This window comes from Ostrea edulis, chromosome 8, assembly GCF_947568905.1.
Source record: "Ostrea edulis chromosome 8, xbOstEdul1.1, whole genome shotgun sequence".
In the NCBI taxonomy this organism is placed as follows: domain Eukaryota; kingdom Metazoa; phylum Mollusca; class Bivalvia; order Ostreida; family Ostreidae; genus Ostrea; species Ostrea edulis.
In genome coordinates this window covers 7,943,404-7,960,383 of record NC_079171.1, presented here as the reverse complement: position 1 = coordinate 7,960,383, position 16,980 = coordinate 7,943,404, and the positions used below count along the sequence as shown (strand labels likewise).

The 16,980-nt window shown below is 36.6% G+C and overlaps 1 protein-coding gene across 2 annotated transcripts in view; it reads left to right on the top strand.

Annotated features, from left to right (window-relative positions):
- LOC125661032 (uncharacterized) overlaps positions 1 to 16,980 on the top strand; it is a 60,085-nt gene that overhangs the window by 9,803 nt on the left and 33,302 nt on the right. For both annotated transcript variants that reach the window (XM_056148067.1, XM_056148068.1), the window contains 6 exons: positions 11,735 to 11,788; positions 12,033 to 12,107; positions 12,487 to 12,574; positions 13,803 to 14,039; positions 14,933 to 15,104; positions 16,640 to 16,737. In XM_056148067.1, coding sequence (XP_056004042.1) covers positions 11,738 to 11,788; positions 12,033 to 12,107; positions 12,487 to 12,574; positions 13,803 to 14,039; positions 14,933 to 15,104; positions 16,640 to 16,737 — 721 coding nt within the window. In that variant the 5' untranslated portion in view covers positions 11,735 to 11,737. The remainder of the gene's footprint in view (positions 1 to 11,734; positions 11,789 to 12,032; positions 12,108 to 12,486; positions 12,575 to 13,802; positions 14,040 to 14,932; positions 15,105 to 16,639; positions 16,738 to 16,980) is intronic.

The window sequence follows — 16,980 nt, the reverse complement described above, 5'->3', positions numbered from 1 at the left end:
GTATGGTCAACATCCTTGATTTGATTTTTGATTTAATTTGAACATATTTCATTGCATGTATAATATACAATATGTTTGAGTACTATTTCTGACAACTTACGAGGTTCTCACTTTCCTCCTACGTGCTTTTTGTGACACTTGCACTACCCCATAATTTTGAATTCTGATGTAATTAACTTGAAACATGTTATGGCACATCTGAAACTGCCCAGTGGATAAAGCATTATGAGCATCGTAACCTAACGGTCAAAATTAGATAAATTTTAGAATAAATCTATAATTAATTACTTGATTAAAGGAAGTATAATTTTTCAAAGTCTAGTAGGTGGGGGAGGGGGGGGGGGTAAGAGAAGCTTATCCGGATTGTCTAAAATTCTTCAAAAGCAAGAATAAATAGATAGTAATAAAAAAAAACCACGTTATTTTCACAACACGTTCGAAATCCTACATTTTTCGGGGGTGGGGATATCGCCATCTATATTTATCCCAACACATGTTTTGCCTAGGCTTCGATTTCCATTCCTAAAATAGGGGAGGGAGAGGTTGTGCATCCATCAATAATACATTGAAATTAATCTTCATAATTTCAATCTTACTTTCTTCAGTTGTCAGTTAGGGGGAAGGTGGGAAGGGGGGGGGGGGGGTCATTATTTATTTTGTCCAATTTCTGTTATCTATAAACATGCAAAGTCGCAGGTAATAAAACTGTATATTCATATGCAAAATTAGGTATATAGGTAAACTGCAACCCTCCACTCTTTCCCTTTTTTTTTTTTTTTTTTTTTTATAAAAGTACTGACTAGAAAGAATGTAAGATTGAACTGATGGATTGAAACCATGCGAAAGTGCCCCCCCCCTACATCCCATACCCCCACCTCACCTAACACCCCATTCCTATGTTCAACTATATATGAAGAACCACTAGACTAATTTCAATAGAATTTGGCACAGATTATCATTGAATAAATGACATTCATGCTTGTTCAGTTCAGGAGCCATGATGTAGGATTGGGCCACAATAGGGGATCAGAGTTTACTTGGTATTTAGAAGCGAGAAGCACGTGTCTTCCGGATATGCCCTTAAAAACGGAGGTCATGTGTCGCGGCAGGCGTTGGCACGCTAAAGAACCCTGACTTATTCGGCCCCGAGCGCTTATAAATCATAGGTTACAAGGAATATGTTTATGAATAAAGTTAAAGTTTAGAAATTTGGGACAAACTCCAAGATCAAGTTCCCAAGGCTAAATATATTGCAAGTGTTTGGCGAATTATCAATCACTTCCTATTTATACGTCGTAGGTTTTAGGCGGTCATGACACATGCGGGGCTCGAATTTACAACCTCCCTGTTACAGAGCGAATGTTCTACCACTGAGCTACAGTCACCGGTTGTTTGACCTTGTGACCTTGGAAATTTGACCTACTGTTAAGAAATCATGAAATGACAATTTTCCCAGCGCTTTCTCAATTTTTGTTGCATTGTTGAAAGTATGAACTTTGCGAAAATAACACTTATCTAAAGTTCAAAATTATCGTTTTAACGTAAAAATTAATACTTTTTGATGGCCTATACACAAACTATCGAGTCTCCTCCTTTCAGTCTTCAGACGCATACGCATAGACAGTAAACAGTGCAACATGTCGTCCAGAGAGAGAAAGTGTAGTTGATAGATCTAGAATTTTGAAAGATTCTGTGAGAAAAGAGGTAAAAATAGCATGAGATAAAACTCATACGTGAAGTAAAATTTACCTTGGGATCAGTATGACCGTTGGAAAACAAAGAGCTCGGAGAAACACATGTAACTCAGTGGCGGATCTAGGATTTCCGAAGAGGGGTGTGAAAGTCAAAGATTAGCCAAAGTAATCGGCCATTCTGGTGCAAAATTTGGATTTTCATTCACAATCTGTGGGGTAAAAAGGGAGGGGGATCCTGGCCCCCTCAATCTGCCATTGAGACTAGCTGCGAAGACACCACGTTTAAAAGTAAGTGCTATTTTTATCTGAACACGACACGTGTTAGTTGTAAAAACAACGGTCAATGGGAACATTGAAGGTTTCTGTTGAAATAATGATTTGTAATTACTTATTATAAGGAGCAGGGAATAATCTTATACTTGAAAGGTGAGTGTGGACCCCCTTGAAGGGGAATTTAAATAATTTCCTACAGAATACCTTTGCTGTCATTCAAACCCACGTGATGTAAATAAGCATTCAAAAGTCCGAGTCAGCATGAAGAAACCTTTGAATTCCGAACGATCTTCAAAGCGCAGTTGAGAGTAAATTGATGCATCCCAATTGTTCAAAATTGTCAGTATCGATATGAAATTTATCATTTTATCAATACATCTTTTAAAAAACACTTTATTAAAATGTGGAAAATGAGTTGTAGTGTCTCTTTAACAAATTAGTTCTACAATGTCCAAAATAAACTGATGATTGAATGGCAAATAAAACTTCAATTTACTCTCCCTTGATTACAGGTGGCGCACGATCCGTTAACGTCCAAAAGTTTAAGAGAGCGTCGGAAGAACATGTTTAGATTAGAAATGTGTTGAATATTTAGTAACGATGGTGGATTATGGTTCGTAGGACCTCACTGCGCTTAGAGACGAACTTAGAAAACGCATTGCAAGACTCTCTGGGCGGAAAGGAAAGCACCTTGAGAGTTTCAGCTGTAACCGAATTTTCTCTGTCACATCGATTAAATAAAGACATTCAATACACATTGAACGTTTTTCATCATAAACTACTTCCTAGTGAAGCTTAAATGCTTAAACAGTAGTTTAGGTTGAATATATAATATACAATACATCATAATTCTTTATAAGTTGTTGAATTGCATATGTTTAAAACAATAAGATGCGGACCCCCCCCCCTCTCCCTCTCTCTCTCTCTCTCTCTCTCTCGAGAGAGAGAGAGAGAGAGAGAGAGAGGATTAAGAATATCAATTATTAAATATATCCATATATATCTGAAATTATATTATTAAGCTGTTAAAATGTGTAGTAATAGTGAATGTATATGTATAACTTCTCTTTATGAAATAAAATTCACGATAGAGAAGGCACATGTATACAGAGTACATAATATATCATACCACATTAAACAGTTTATTTACGATAGGTAAACAGTTTGCGATTATTTTTTTATTAGTCCATAGGGCAGGCGAGAGCATAAAAATTGGCAGGTCAATAAATTTTACTACCCCATATGCTAGCTGTACAATAATGACTAAAAATTTCGAGTTTCTACATTTTAATTGAATATTACAATTTGGATTGCAAGTTTAAGACGGAAGTTCAAGCTTTCAATTTCTAAATTCACGTCTCCATCCATATACTATGATTGATATATACTAAGAGTTGGTTGTACTCTGCGTGAAAAGCACGACTGTATCCTGAATTAACAAAATTAACAATGAAAGTAAAGTGTTGAAATTAATTTACAATCCAGTCATCAAATAGGAAAACAAGACCTAAGAATAGTCACTGCCTTACAGTTACAGTCTGATTATAGCCACCCCTCCATTACAGTCGTGTCGTCGTACCGAGTGACGGCGGAGGGGGGTGCTATTAGCAATCGCGTTCATTCATATTTGGACGACCTTGGTTAACTCTAAAATTGATTTTTAAATGACATCTGAAATGTATTTTTGTACCATACTTGGTTTATATATTGATGACTCAAATTTCCCCTGTTCGATTATAGATCTAGTCTAGAAAGGGGGGGGGGGGGGTCATAGAATTATAAGATCATTGATGACTGTATCACTGAGGATAGATAAAATTTCAGTATAAAACATTCATGCAGAATATTACGATCTACAGAGCAAATGTTTAATCCCTCGTAAATACTTTCTGCAACAAAGTCGTCATCTGATATCTGTGAAGTCGGACTGAAGACTGAAGTTTATAGCGCACGACTTAAAGCGATCGTTGTCGCTGTCACATTTGATGACAATGAACTAATTGAATTTTTTAAAAGCTTCATATCTCGGGAATTCTACCCCCGCTCCCTATTTGCACAACAAAAAACCTTACACTCTCTTATAAATCTTATGTACACCGGAAGTCAACAAGGACGTAAACGAGTCTTGCGCCACCTATGTTTGAAATAGGGAAAACAACTGACAAATATTCGCAATTGTAAGGAATTTGTTTACGCTCTTTTTCTATAAAATACTTATAAATTAGTGAAACGTTAGCGTAATGCACCGTAACGTGAATATAGTATCAGTAGATTAATAATATCTGTATATAATCTATTCATTCTAAAATTATGAACATTTCAACCAATACTAGTTTAAACAATTAAAATTGCATGCAATAGTTATGGATTTTTTATTAGAATTTAGATGCACTGGTCATTGATTTGAAACATATTTGATAGAGTAGTGGCCACAAATAACTTCTCAGCCATAACATTTAGCAAACTATTTTAAATTTTTGCTAAAAACGTACGACCGATAGCCCCGGAAAGGCGATTTTATTAATTTACATTCTATATGCTTAAAATGAAAAATGATACAAATGGTAAATATCTGATATAAAAGTATAGGTGCTACAGACGTACCTTGGACAGTAATCAAGTAATGTCCTAACTTAAGAGGAAAACGACCTTTGATGAGAGGAATCTTGTAATGTATTGTATAGACCCTGATGTCCACGCAAATCAAAGTACTTAAAGTACTCGTGGGAGTTGAACATTGTGGAAATTAAGTTAGAACAGATAACACTGGAAGGGTAGGGGGATAAATGACTGAATATTATCATGATTTTAGATACAAATCAACTGTTGTTGTTTTTCAAAGCGTTACAACAGCAAACATGGATAATGGAAGACCCATGGGCCACAACGCTCCTCGAGTAACTGAAGTTGTGTTGTTGTTTTCTAGAATTTCACCCCTTTATATTCTCATGAAAAATGTAACCACATATTATGGCCCAAACATTCAAATCAATATGGTTATCAATGCCTTGCAGTTATGAAGAAGTTTTTCCCCTGTATATATACATTCAAGTTTAATCCTAGTTATAGCTAATTCTAAGGATTCATTACTTGAAAAGGTAGTCCAATATGCTAAACTGTCACCTGAGCATACTACAGTCCTGTAGAGGATCAATGGAATGGTAAATAATTGTATAATAACTCAAAATAAATGAAATGCAAAAAAATTAAAAATTGTCGGGCGTCGGAAATGCACAAGCCGAGTTGCACAAAGAATGGGCATAAAGGGAACCGGTAGAAAAGTTTTCAAGAATTATCAAGCAGGGAGCAAAATTTTGCGTACATAAATTTCAGCCGACTTAAATCCTTTGTGACCTTGACCTTTAACCCTTGACCAAAATCAATAGGCTTCTTTGTCTCATCAAGGGCGATAATCCATCTAAGTTTAATTGAGATCCTATAATTTGTTAAAAAATTATGGTGCAGAAAACAAAATTTTCTCCAAATTTCAGTCTATTTATAGCCACTGTGACTTTGACCTTGTGACCCCGGAATCGATAGGCTTCCTGTCTTACTTAATCGATCTAAGTTTGATTGAGATCCTATAATTCGTTCAAGAGCTATGGTGCGGAAAACAAAATTTTCTCCAAATTTCAGTCTATTTATAGCCAGTGACCTTGACCTTTGACCTAGTGACCCCAGAATCGATAGGCTTTCTCATCTTTCTGAGGTTGACAATCCATCTAAGTTTGAATGAGATCCTATAATTTGCTCAAGAGCTATGGTGCGGAAATGAAATGTTGATGCGTGCCCGCCTGCCCGCCCAAAGGCACTTCATCAGATCATAAGCCGAGTTTGACTTCATCGCAACTCCGCTAAAAATGAAACACTAGTCAAATAATGTTATTTATTGCCAAGGTATTTGGGATATTATACTGTGGCTCAAACAGGGGGTGAATGAACCTGACAGTATGGAAAGCATATAGTGGAATCAGACTTGTGATGCTGGAAATCTATAGTAATTAATAAACTATACATGTACAAGATCCATAACTTTTTTTTTTCAGTTTGTGAGGGAGAATCCTCATGTCTCTTTCATCTGCAGACAAATAAACAATGTGCTTTGACCAAAGCAATTTCCAATCCTTTTTGCAGCATAAATTCAACATTGTGGCAACTGGGTTAAACTTTGATAGTGAAGTAATACATGGCAGCACCTTATTCCATGCTCTAAAAATTTCTGTTTGACACACACTCATGACATCCACTCAAACATTACAGAGTGCAGCAAAATCCCATTGTAATAGGGGATTCAAAATGGATAACTGGTACAAAATATGGTACATACTATTAAAAAAGGATAATGAATTTGACATATTGATGTCTTGGAAAAGGAAATTCTGACATCGGGGCTCTAAGCGTTTTCAAACATTGTCATTTGATAAAAGTGTTCTACATTTTTAAAAATAGAGATTAATATGTCTTTACATACATAGGTGAGAAAGTTTCCATTATTCCTAGCCGAGACATACCATGTATGCGCAAAAAATTCATAAACAAATATCACACTACTCACGTAGAAAATGTGGACCTTACCGTCATCAAGCGCAGCGAAACACGCCATTTCGAGATTATAGTCGACGAAAGCTCGGTAACAGTAATGAATAAGGTACACTCATTTTGTATCTATTTTGTGACTTTCTTTATTAAAAGGAACAGTTCTCTAATGTGTAACGTGCAATTACTACGTAATTCAATAACTTGAAGCATGAAGCAGTTTCACTTTGCCACCGGATATAAGAAATTTTATTTCGTATTCCGATCCCAATCGAAAGTTGTTGACTGGGAATGACGTGTTTTAATTCAATCTACATGTAACATCAAGCATTTTTTATATCACATTAAAAAAAAACCAAATATATACACATACACAATGTTGTAGAGTTATTTCTTGTAAATTTTCTGAGGTTTCGCACCATATTCGATATTTCGCGTCACGGTGCGAATAGAGCTTATGTGCAGTTGTCGTTCGTTTCCCTATCAATGTTTATAGGTGACGCTGCGCTACAAACGACAATTTTCAACCTTATCTTTTATTTTTTTATGTCTATCAGTATCAATTTGATCGAAATCTTGTATTCAAATTGATTTGAATACAATATCATTGCATTTATTTACATGTCAATTATCAAAATTAGATTAATTCAGAAAAGTTACATGGATTATTTAATGGCGGATGTTTATAAAAGTTTATGTTGATTTACCTAGGAGTAAATCAGCTGACACAGAACCCCCGCTCACGACCACTATACAAATCAATACAAATTACTGTGCAGAAAAGTGCGTGATGACCCAGGGAGATTGAACATAGTTCAACTCCCAAAAATATATATAAAAGTAAAATTGAGCCAGATACGATGGTGAAAAGTTAGTTTCAATCCATTTCGGTCATATGGTACTGCCTTTTCCGTTGAGTTGAGAAGGAAAAAAAAAACAGGTCTTTACGGAAAAGACCGAACGGTGTTCCGATTGTACACGGAACTTGATGACAGGCTCGCACATGATCAAAAACATGGAGTTGAGGGTGGGCGTGGGTATCAGTTTGCGTGCATATACAAATGCATGTTTATCGAAATCAGCGATGTGTCGTAAGAGTATTCAAATCAAATAGTTCTTTATGGTTTGTGAAAATCGGGATTTACAATGTAGTGTTCTTGATGATAAACGATCGCATGTGCTTTGTGGACATGGCGCCCTGTACTACCCCTCCTAGTATGTTTGAATGTTCATTTTTTTTTTGTACTTCGTGTGTATCTATCTAATAAAATGATTAAACTACCATACCGTTTTGATTTTTTTTAAACAAATCTCGTATATAACTCGTATTTAGATACGTAATGCCATTGATCATCAAAGATGAGTGTTTTATCTATCATGACAAAACATCACATCCCTGTTAGAAGCACATTAATACGTTCCACGATTACATCCCTGTTAGAAGATTCCACTTCCTGAGAAATAAATGACAAAATCTTTTGATTTCATGAATTACTTGATTATGAGAACTTAATTTTTTTTCTCTTAAAAACGGTTAAAATTTGTGTCATTTTATTAATTTCATCTTATTGACCAGACTATGGTCAACGGATTACAGTCCTGTTTAAAATGGACATAAATTTGATTTGCAAGAAAACATCTCGTATTAAAGTGATCAGTTCGTCAATTCGATATTTTTCTACATAGTCATTATTTTTTTTTTTAGCAGGATTAGAGTTCCTGCATATTTAGCATTGCTCTGTAAGTCAAGTGCTACAAAGTCATTTGTTTCTGGTATGGAGTTTTAATTAACAAATATATTCTACGAACGTGAGAGGTTGGTCATGTCTTCTTCAACAGAATCATATTTTTTTTCATGCAGTACTAGACGTCCGCATTCTTAACATTATTGTATAAGTCAAGTGGGTGTGAAAATCACTTGTTTCTGGTATGGAGATTTAATAAACTTACATACACAGTAGACCCGCCGATGTAATCATTCAACTACCGTGAATCACGATCAGTGAATCGGCGGAAAAGAGGAAGTACGCTGTCTTTGTGTGATCTGCTTTGATAACCATTTCCTTTTTTGTTTCTCCACAACAAACATACATGTATGACCTTAGACAAAATCCGGTCCGACGTGTGAGTGGAACGGAGACAAAATGAAAAGGGGTGGGGAGATGATGGTCGGGTTGATAATAATTTTGAGAAAATGAAGAATTTCACTCTGTATTTTAAAGAAGTGTACGCACAATGTTGCTGTATTTAAATACCAAGAATAGTCATAAACACGCAATGAAGGGGGAACCACCACGAATAAAAATTACGAAGTCTTGTGTTGTTTCATCGAATGAAAACAAGTAACAAAAGTAATTTGTATTCACCATTGCATTATCATGCGGACTGATTGAGTGATTGATTTTATATTGTTTAACGTCCCTTTCGTGAATTTTTCACTTATATGGAAACGTCACCATTACCGGTGAAGAGCTGTAGAATTTAGGCCTATGCTCGGCGCGTACGGCCTTTTAGCAAGAATGGATCTTTAATTGTGACACACCTGCTGTTACACGGAGCTTCGAATTTTGTGAGGAACCGCCCTCTTTAGTCGTTTCTGACGTCAAGCAAGGGGTACTGTCCTAAATTTAAAACATGCTCCGTTTCAATGTCAATATGTACAACCTTGTTAGAAGTGCTGTGTACCTCTGAGATTGTATGTAAAGTTTTATGAGAAATCACTTATTACTGGTATTGCGTTTTAATAATTAACAAGTCTGGCATACAAAGTAGAGCCGCCGATCTAACCATCAAACTTCCAGTTACGTACAGGAGCTCGACATGAATCACAGTCAGGGAAACGGCGGGGAAAAACCCAAGGACGTTGTTAAGTATGATGAAAGATGACAATCATTTCCTGGTATGTTTTTTTTTCTTCTCCGCCACAAAAATATGACCACAACAACATTTTAACAGTAGTCTTAACCTAGGACCTGCAGTAATATAAAGTCACAAGTTGTATTGGTGTAAGTATGATAGGGACTGGGGGGATTCTAAAAAAAAAAAAAGGTGTTCTACTGATTACAGCCGTGAGAGAAGAATCTTATCTACAGAAATAAACAGACATATAGAAATCTGTCATGGTAAATCCCAATTTTTATATCAATTTTACCATATCCCGTTGCATTGTATTTTGATATACAGTTTTTCGGGATACTTTGTTCAACTAATACCGCACATCTGCTTATTTTCGTTGTAAATAATTGTTTACCAATTTTGCGGGTCTTTGAAATTCGCCAAAAAGGAAAAACTAAAAACAAAAAAAACAAAAACAAAAAAAACCAACAAAAAAAACAAAAAAAAAAAACAAAACAACAAACCTATGTGCTCATTTAATGATAAAACTAATTCGCAACATTTATTTTTAAAAAATGGCAATTTGTGTCAATTTTACAAAATTAAATGTATGCAAATCCTGACCTATGTAGGGATAAGGGGCACTGCAAATCCTGACCTGTGTGGGGATAGGGGGCACTGCAAATCCTGACCTATGTAGGGATAGGGGCGCTGCAAATCATGACCTATGTAGGGATAGGGGGCACTGTGAAAACGCAGTTAGAAATCGTAAAGACGTGTGGGGATGTGTTCGTTGGAGACAGGATGTACGTCCTGTTGAATGCCGTATACAACATCGCATCAGTTTTGTTATAAAATCTTATATACACGGTTTAATAAAAAGGGGCGGATCCAGGACTTTTTGAATAATTTGCAAAAGACGGGGGGAGGGGGGGTGGAGGGGTCCACCTTCAAAATCCGTTATTTTTACCCCTTTTAGCAAGATCTATATAACGAAAAGAGGGGATCTGTAGGTTGGACAGAGTAATTGATACATACATGTATATGGAATGCATTTTACTATGGTTTTCATTCATGTTACAGAAGTAAATTATATACCTGTACAACCATATAATGTAAATGTTGGTGGGGGGGGGGGGGTTAAAGAAACAAACGCAACGGCTCTATTCTAAGTAGTAAACATTGACAAGCAAAGACAAATAATGAACAACAACTGCATTACAAGTCTTCATAAATGTACACTACATTATGTTGTTCATGATTCATCACAGATGTTTTACCATTGCCTCCCCAGTTCTATAGATCAACATACTTGTAGCAAAGCAAACTGTAACAAAGTAAACTTTTCTAGACCGCCGTGGTGATGTAGAGGTAGAGCCGTGGTGATGTAGAGGTAGAGCGTTTGCCGCGCATGCGGAAGGTCGGGGTTCGAATATCGGCCGCGACAGACCTAAGTCGTTAAAACAGGAAGTGACATTTCCATCGTCAAACAATTTGCATCAGGTGTGAATATCACGGGACCTCGGAGATGACCTTAAAAACGGATACCCCATGTCACAGCAGGACTACAGGTGTGGCACGTTAAAGTACCCTTACTGATCAAAGGCCGTACGCGCCGAGCAAAGGCCGAAATTTGAAGCACTTTACTGGTGTTGGGGACGTCTCCATATGAGTGAAAAATTATCGAGAGGGATGTTAAATAAGATACAGTTAGTCAATCAAACAGCAGACTTTTCTATCAAATACTATACGGATTTCGACACTTAAATTTGTAAGACTTTGATATTACTAACAAAACTCAAATGTTTTGTCATGAGATACATAATTAATTTCACTAGTGAGGCAACGATGTATCTCTCTTAATTTTCTTCGTTTTTTTTTTCTTTTCTCTTTTTTCCTTTCTTTTTTTTTTCCCTTTCCTTTTTTCTTTTTCTTTTGATACATGTACGTTCACGTGCGCGAAATTATGATAGAAAATCTTGTCTCCTGAGTGAAATATCTCAAACACATGTTTATTTGTTTGTTTTTTTTAGTTTTTACCTTAATCAATTTTAATAATCGCTGTATCGCTGGTGAAACAGAAAATATAGTGCCTTAAGGAATGTCGAAAAGATTTTTTTTAAATCAATACATTTGAACAATAGAACAACTTTAATTCAATTTCATTTTTGGTATTGAAACCAAAAACATCAATAGTCAATCATATATATGTTCTTATATATCATGGATGAATATTACTGCAAGTATCTTATGGTAGTTCAAGTTCTTCTGTTATTTTCACAGTGTTAAATTAACGACCGTGAAAGTGTAAAGTTTTAGTAAATGGATAAAATTCATTATATCACTTTTACAAATATCATTATTGTTTTACAACACGTATTGTCTGATTTTAACAGGAGATGACCTCCGAGGAAACCGCGATTGAAATGGATCGGCTCAACAACGAGCAGGTATACGCACTTTAATCAACACGGAACAAGTATTAAGACTGTAATTAACAAGGAAGAGGTAAAAAGAATTCGGACGAGACCGCAGAAACCGAGGTCCCGTGTCACAGCGGGCGTGGCACGATAAAAATCCCTTTCTACCCAAAGGACATAAGCGCCGACCCTAAGCCAAAATTTTGCAAAAGTATCCTCGAGCGACTCTACTCAGGTTTGATGATGCTCATAATCGTTTTATGTTTTACTGCAGGGAACCATTTTAGGTCACAGCGCACCAGGGTCTTCTGATGAGAGCGACAACGATACGGCTGAGAAAACTGCCGGGGTAGGGTATGATTTAATGCATGATATAGGTTATAATGGTATGATCTGGTATGACGAGCATCATAATGATGTAATGAGTGTTACAGGAAGCAAGTTGTTTAAATAATGTTTAGTTCTAATGAGTACAACCTGTTTTCTTTTCTTTCGGAATCGTCAGCCGTTAAAATGAACATAACGTTTTTTTTATGAGATGTTATCAAGATTGATACGCGCATGTACTACAATACATTCATGAGGAAATGGTTATCATTAGAATTTGTAAAGATTCCACAGGCAAAAATAAAGATATAGATGAATAAAGAAAACACCCATAGTATCCATGTTTTAATACTGATGTGATGAGAGTTCTAATGATGATACGTCACCTGTCTGTGTTTTAGGACGTCCAGGATCACTTCGCCATACGTGATGTGGTGCCACAATGTCGTACCTTTGCTGGGATGAAAATCGTTGATTTCTTTGACAGAGGTATGTATCCGGGAACACTCAACGGTACGGTGATTTGTTCTGATTACAGGTATATTAATTTATTCTTATTACAGGTGTATTACTAGTACTTTCCGGTAAATTAGATTGTTTTGATTAAAGGTATATCAATTATTCTGAATACAGGTATATCAATTCATTATGATTACAGGTATATTAATTATTTCTTATTACAGGTATATCAATTTATTTTAATTACGGGTATGTTGATTTATTCTGATTACAGATATATTAATTATTTCTGTTTACAGGTAGATTAATTATTTCTGATTACAGGTATATTAATTAGTTCTGATTACGGGTAAATTATCCTAGCAATTATGTCACTGTTGCAGTAATACTACTCAGCATTGACTTTCCATAGAAGTGTGTCGGGTTGTCCACAGAGCCTTGGACTTTTGAAGCACTTTTTGGCCTCGGACGATAATGACGCTTACATTGGACAAAGCGTGTAACGTAATTGTCTTCTAAATTTCCTCAGATGGCGATTAGCACAATTTCTACGGCCACATCATTCACATTGTATTTCTTATCATGCGTGTTTGTCCTCGACAAAACAAACCACCTATTAGGTTTGTCACTGACTGTCTACAAAAATATATCGGGTTGTTAAAGTCCAAGGAAGGCTCGGCGCTTCGTATCACCTTCTATGAACTTTAACAACGCGAAGAATCTCTGTAGGCAGTCAGTAACAAACCTAAGCGACAAAAAGGGCTTTATTTTGTCGAGAACTAGAAATATATTCGAGATATGGGGCTCACGGTACAACCTGTCGGCAGGGGATGTTTACTACTCAAAGGCACCTGATCCCACCTCTGGTATGTCCAGGGGTTCGTGTTTGCCCCCATCTTCCTGATATGGGTTGTGATATTGATCACTGTACATTACCTTCACCTTTTCGCACTTTGCAATGCATTAAATCACGTGTCTTCGATTCATTATGAATAGAATATATTTATTTGACATTTTTTCGGGGGGGGGGGGGGTTGCACGTGATGATCGTAAAATTCAAGGTGATTCATAAGATTCGTGAACCCCAAGTTTCCATCTGAAAATACATCAACCCTATGAGACGGCGTCCTCTATGGCACGCGTTCCTTTAGTTACGTACATATTCTAAATTCATTACAAAATAACCCGATTTCAATTATAAAGATGTACAGGCGTAGCATACTTATTTTCATTGAGAAGTTTAGTTTACATTTTGTAGATAAAATCAAAATAGGACAGCGGGTAGTCCGTGGAGTTGATTGGGACAGGGAGGACGAGGATGGGGGAGAAGGAAACGTGGGAACTGTGGTGGAAATCCTCAACAACTCTCAACAGGTGCGCGTCCAGTGGGATTCCCAGGACACATTGAACGCTCAGGAAAACCCCTACAAGTTTATTTATAGAACAGGGATGGACAAAAAATATGACCTGCGACTTTTTTATAACGCTCAGACAGGTAAATATATCACTGATTTGGAATATATTAAGGTACTCAATGTATAGACATGTAATATTTAGCCGAATCTTAACTTAATGAAGTTATCATTAAAAATTGAACATCTCCGTCTTCTTATGGCCTATTCAATGTATACTATTGGCTGATAGAAATAAAACTCATGTCTTATGACCTATTCAATGTATACTATCGGCTGATAGAAATAAAACTCATGTCTTATGACCTATTCAATGTATACTATCGGCTGATAGAAATAAAACTCATGTCTTATGGCTTATTCAATGTATACTATCGGCTGATAGAAATAAAACTCATGCCTTCGTCAATTTTATCATTATCTACATATTTTGTATTAGCTGGTATCGCGGATATTGAGCATAGTGTTGTAGTATGAATTCGGATGTTGCATTAAGTACCTTTTTTATGGTACATGCTCTAAAACATTGTTCTAATTATCCGTATTTCGTCAATTTGCAGGAATAAGCTTCCATACACAATGTTGTGGTTTTTTTTTAAAGTTGGGATTTGTAGATAATGCGTGCGATTGATTGATTAATTGAATATTGTTTAACTCCCTCTCGAGAATATTTCATTCATGTGAATACGTTAAAACTGCCGGTGAAGGGCGGCAAAATGTAGGTCTAGATGCTCGGCGCTTATTACCTTTGAGCAGGGAGGGATCTTTATCTTACCACACCTGCTGTGACACGTAACATCGGTTTTTACGGTCTCATCGGAAGTCTCATGGACCGCCCCATTTAGTTGTTTCTTACGACAAGCAAGGGGCACTGAGGAGGTATTCTAACCCGAATGCGTACGGAGAAAACGGCGGTAGTATGAATATGGAAACATGTAAATGCTTGATGTAAGTATGTGTATACTATTAATTACAGGGGTGTATCACAAGTTCTGCGACTGTGACAGTTGTGGTGAGGTCCCAATCCGAGGAATGAGGTGGAGGTGTTTGTACTGCGAGGATTACAATCTATGTACGGAATGTTACATGTGCGACATTCATGAAAAAGGTCACGTGTTTGAACGACACCAAAGAATGAAAACGATCAGGTATGTTCCCTAACGATGCAGCTGTCTATACATGTACATCCTGTAGTGTTACCGGTCGCGGCAGCTCAGTGGTAGACCAGTCGCTTTGTAACCGGGATGTCGTGAGTACGGGCCCCGTTCGTCTCATGGCTGCGTCAAACCTAAGAGTTAAACATGAACAGAGATTGCTCCTTCGCCAAACGTTCAGCGTTTAGAAGTATCAATCACAGGTTTTTCGAATATTACCTTAACACGGAGATCACATGTCGCGGTAAGCGTTGATACGCTAAAGAACCCCCACTGCTACGGCCCTGAGCGCTAAGCATGGGTATAGTCACTACTACGGCCCTGAGCGCTAAGCATGGGTATAATCACTGCTACAGCCCTGAGCGCTAAGCATGGGTATATTCACTGCTACGGCCCTGAGCGCTAAGCATGGGTATAGTCACTGCTACGGCCTTGAGCGCTAAGCATGGGTATAGATTTGTGGCACGTCACTTACAGCTGGTCATGTCTTAAAATGGGTGGACAATTTTGGACGGGACTTAAAATAAACAGGCAAAACAAAAATGGAGAGTGTATGTAACTGCATCAAGTCCCACACCGGTAATTTTCACCTGCATATAAATGTCACTACCTGTGGGTAAAGTACCATACAGTTTCGCCTAGGCATACCGCTCAAGGCTGCAACACCAGTTAAGGTCATATTTCCAGGACTCCTGAATGTATCTTTCAATACAGTGCGCTTGGGCAAGGAATATAGGCTAAATAATATATATCTCTAAGGTTTGACTCGGCATCGAGATCGAAAATTAAGCCTGGTTGTGAAGGGATCGTCCTAACCACCGGACTTCCGTGCCCGATTCATGTGACTAAAGTTTGTCTCAGTAAGGGCTTGAATTATCGACCTACCAAACAGAAGACATTGGAACAATGTGCACATGTACCTGTGATGGTTCAACATTGAGGAGAAGGAGGAATTTATATTTCAGATTTGATATTACTTTCAAAGCAATGCCATTGGAAAATAAGTATTAATTCCCAAAGTCATTAATTTTTAAATGACTATCGTCAGTATTCATTAGATCATACCATTAGTATATATATTTGACAGTGTTAGTGTAGGAATGAGTACATATTTACATATCATTAGTATGTATATTTGCAGGATTAATGTGGCAATGAGTACATATTTACATATAATTAGTATGTATATTTGCAGGGGTAATGTGGCAATGAGTACATATTTACATATAATTACATGTAGTATGTACATTTAACAGTGTTGGTGTAGGAATTAGTACATATTTACATATCATTAGCATGTATGTTTGCAAGGTTAATGTGGCAATGATTACACATTTACATATAATTAGTATGTACATTTGACAGTGTTAGTTTAGGAATGAGTGTAGATTTCATATCATTAATATGTACATTTGACAGTGTTGGTGTATGAATGAGTACATCTTTACATATAATAAGCATGTACATTTGACAGTGTTGGTGTAGGAATGAGTACAGATTTACATATCATTATTATGTATATTTGACAGTGTTAATGTGGGGATGAGGGCAGATTTACAGGACGTGAAAGCTAAGGGAATATTTCCTTCATCGGATGTAAAATCCAGGAAAGACCCACATCTGACAGGTAGTGTTTCCATATATAGTGATGTCATATCCTTCTACGTAACGTTTTACCAGAGTACACATTTCTACATATACAGTGATCTCAAATTTATCTCCTGGTGTATTGATTTTTTTTTTTAGAATTAGCTGACACTGTTGGCTATTGTGAATGAAAAATCTAAGGGAATTTCTATAAAACAGTGCCTAACAATATCGTGATTGATAAGATACAGTCAAAATTACATCATATATGGTAAATTGATAT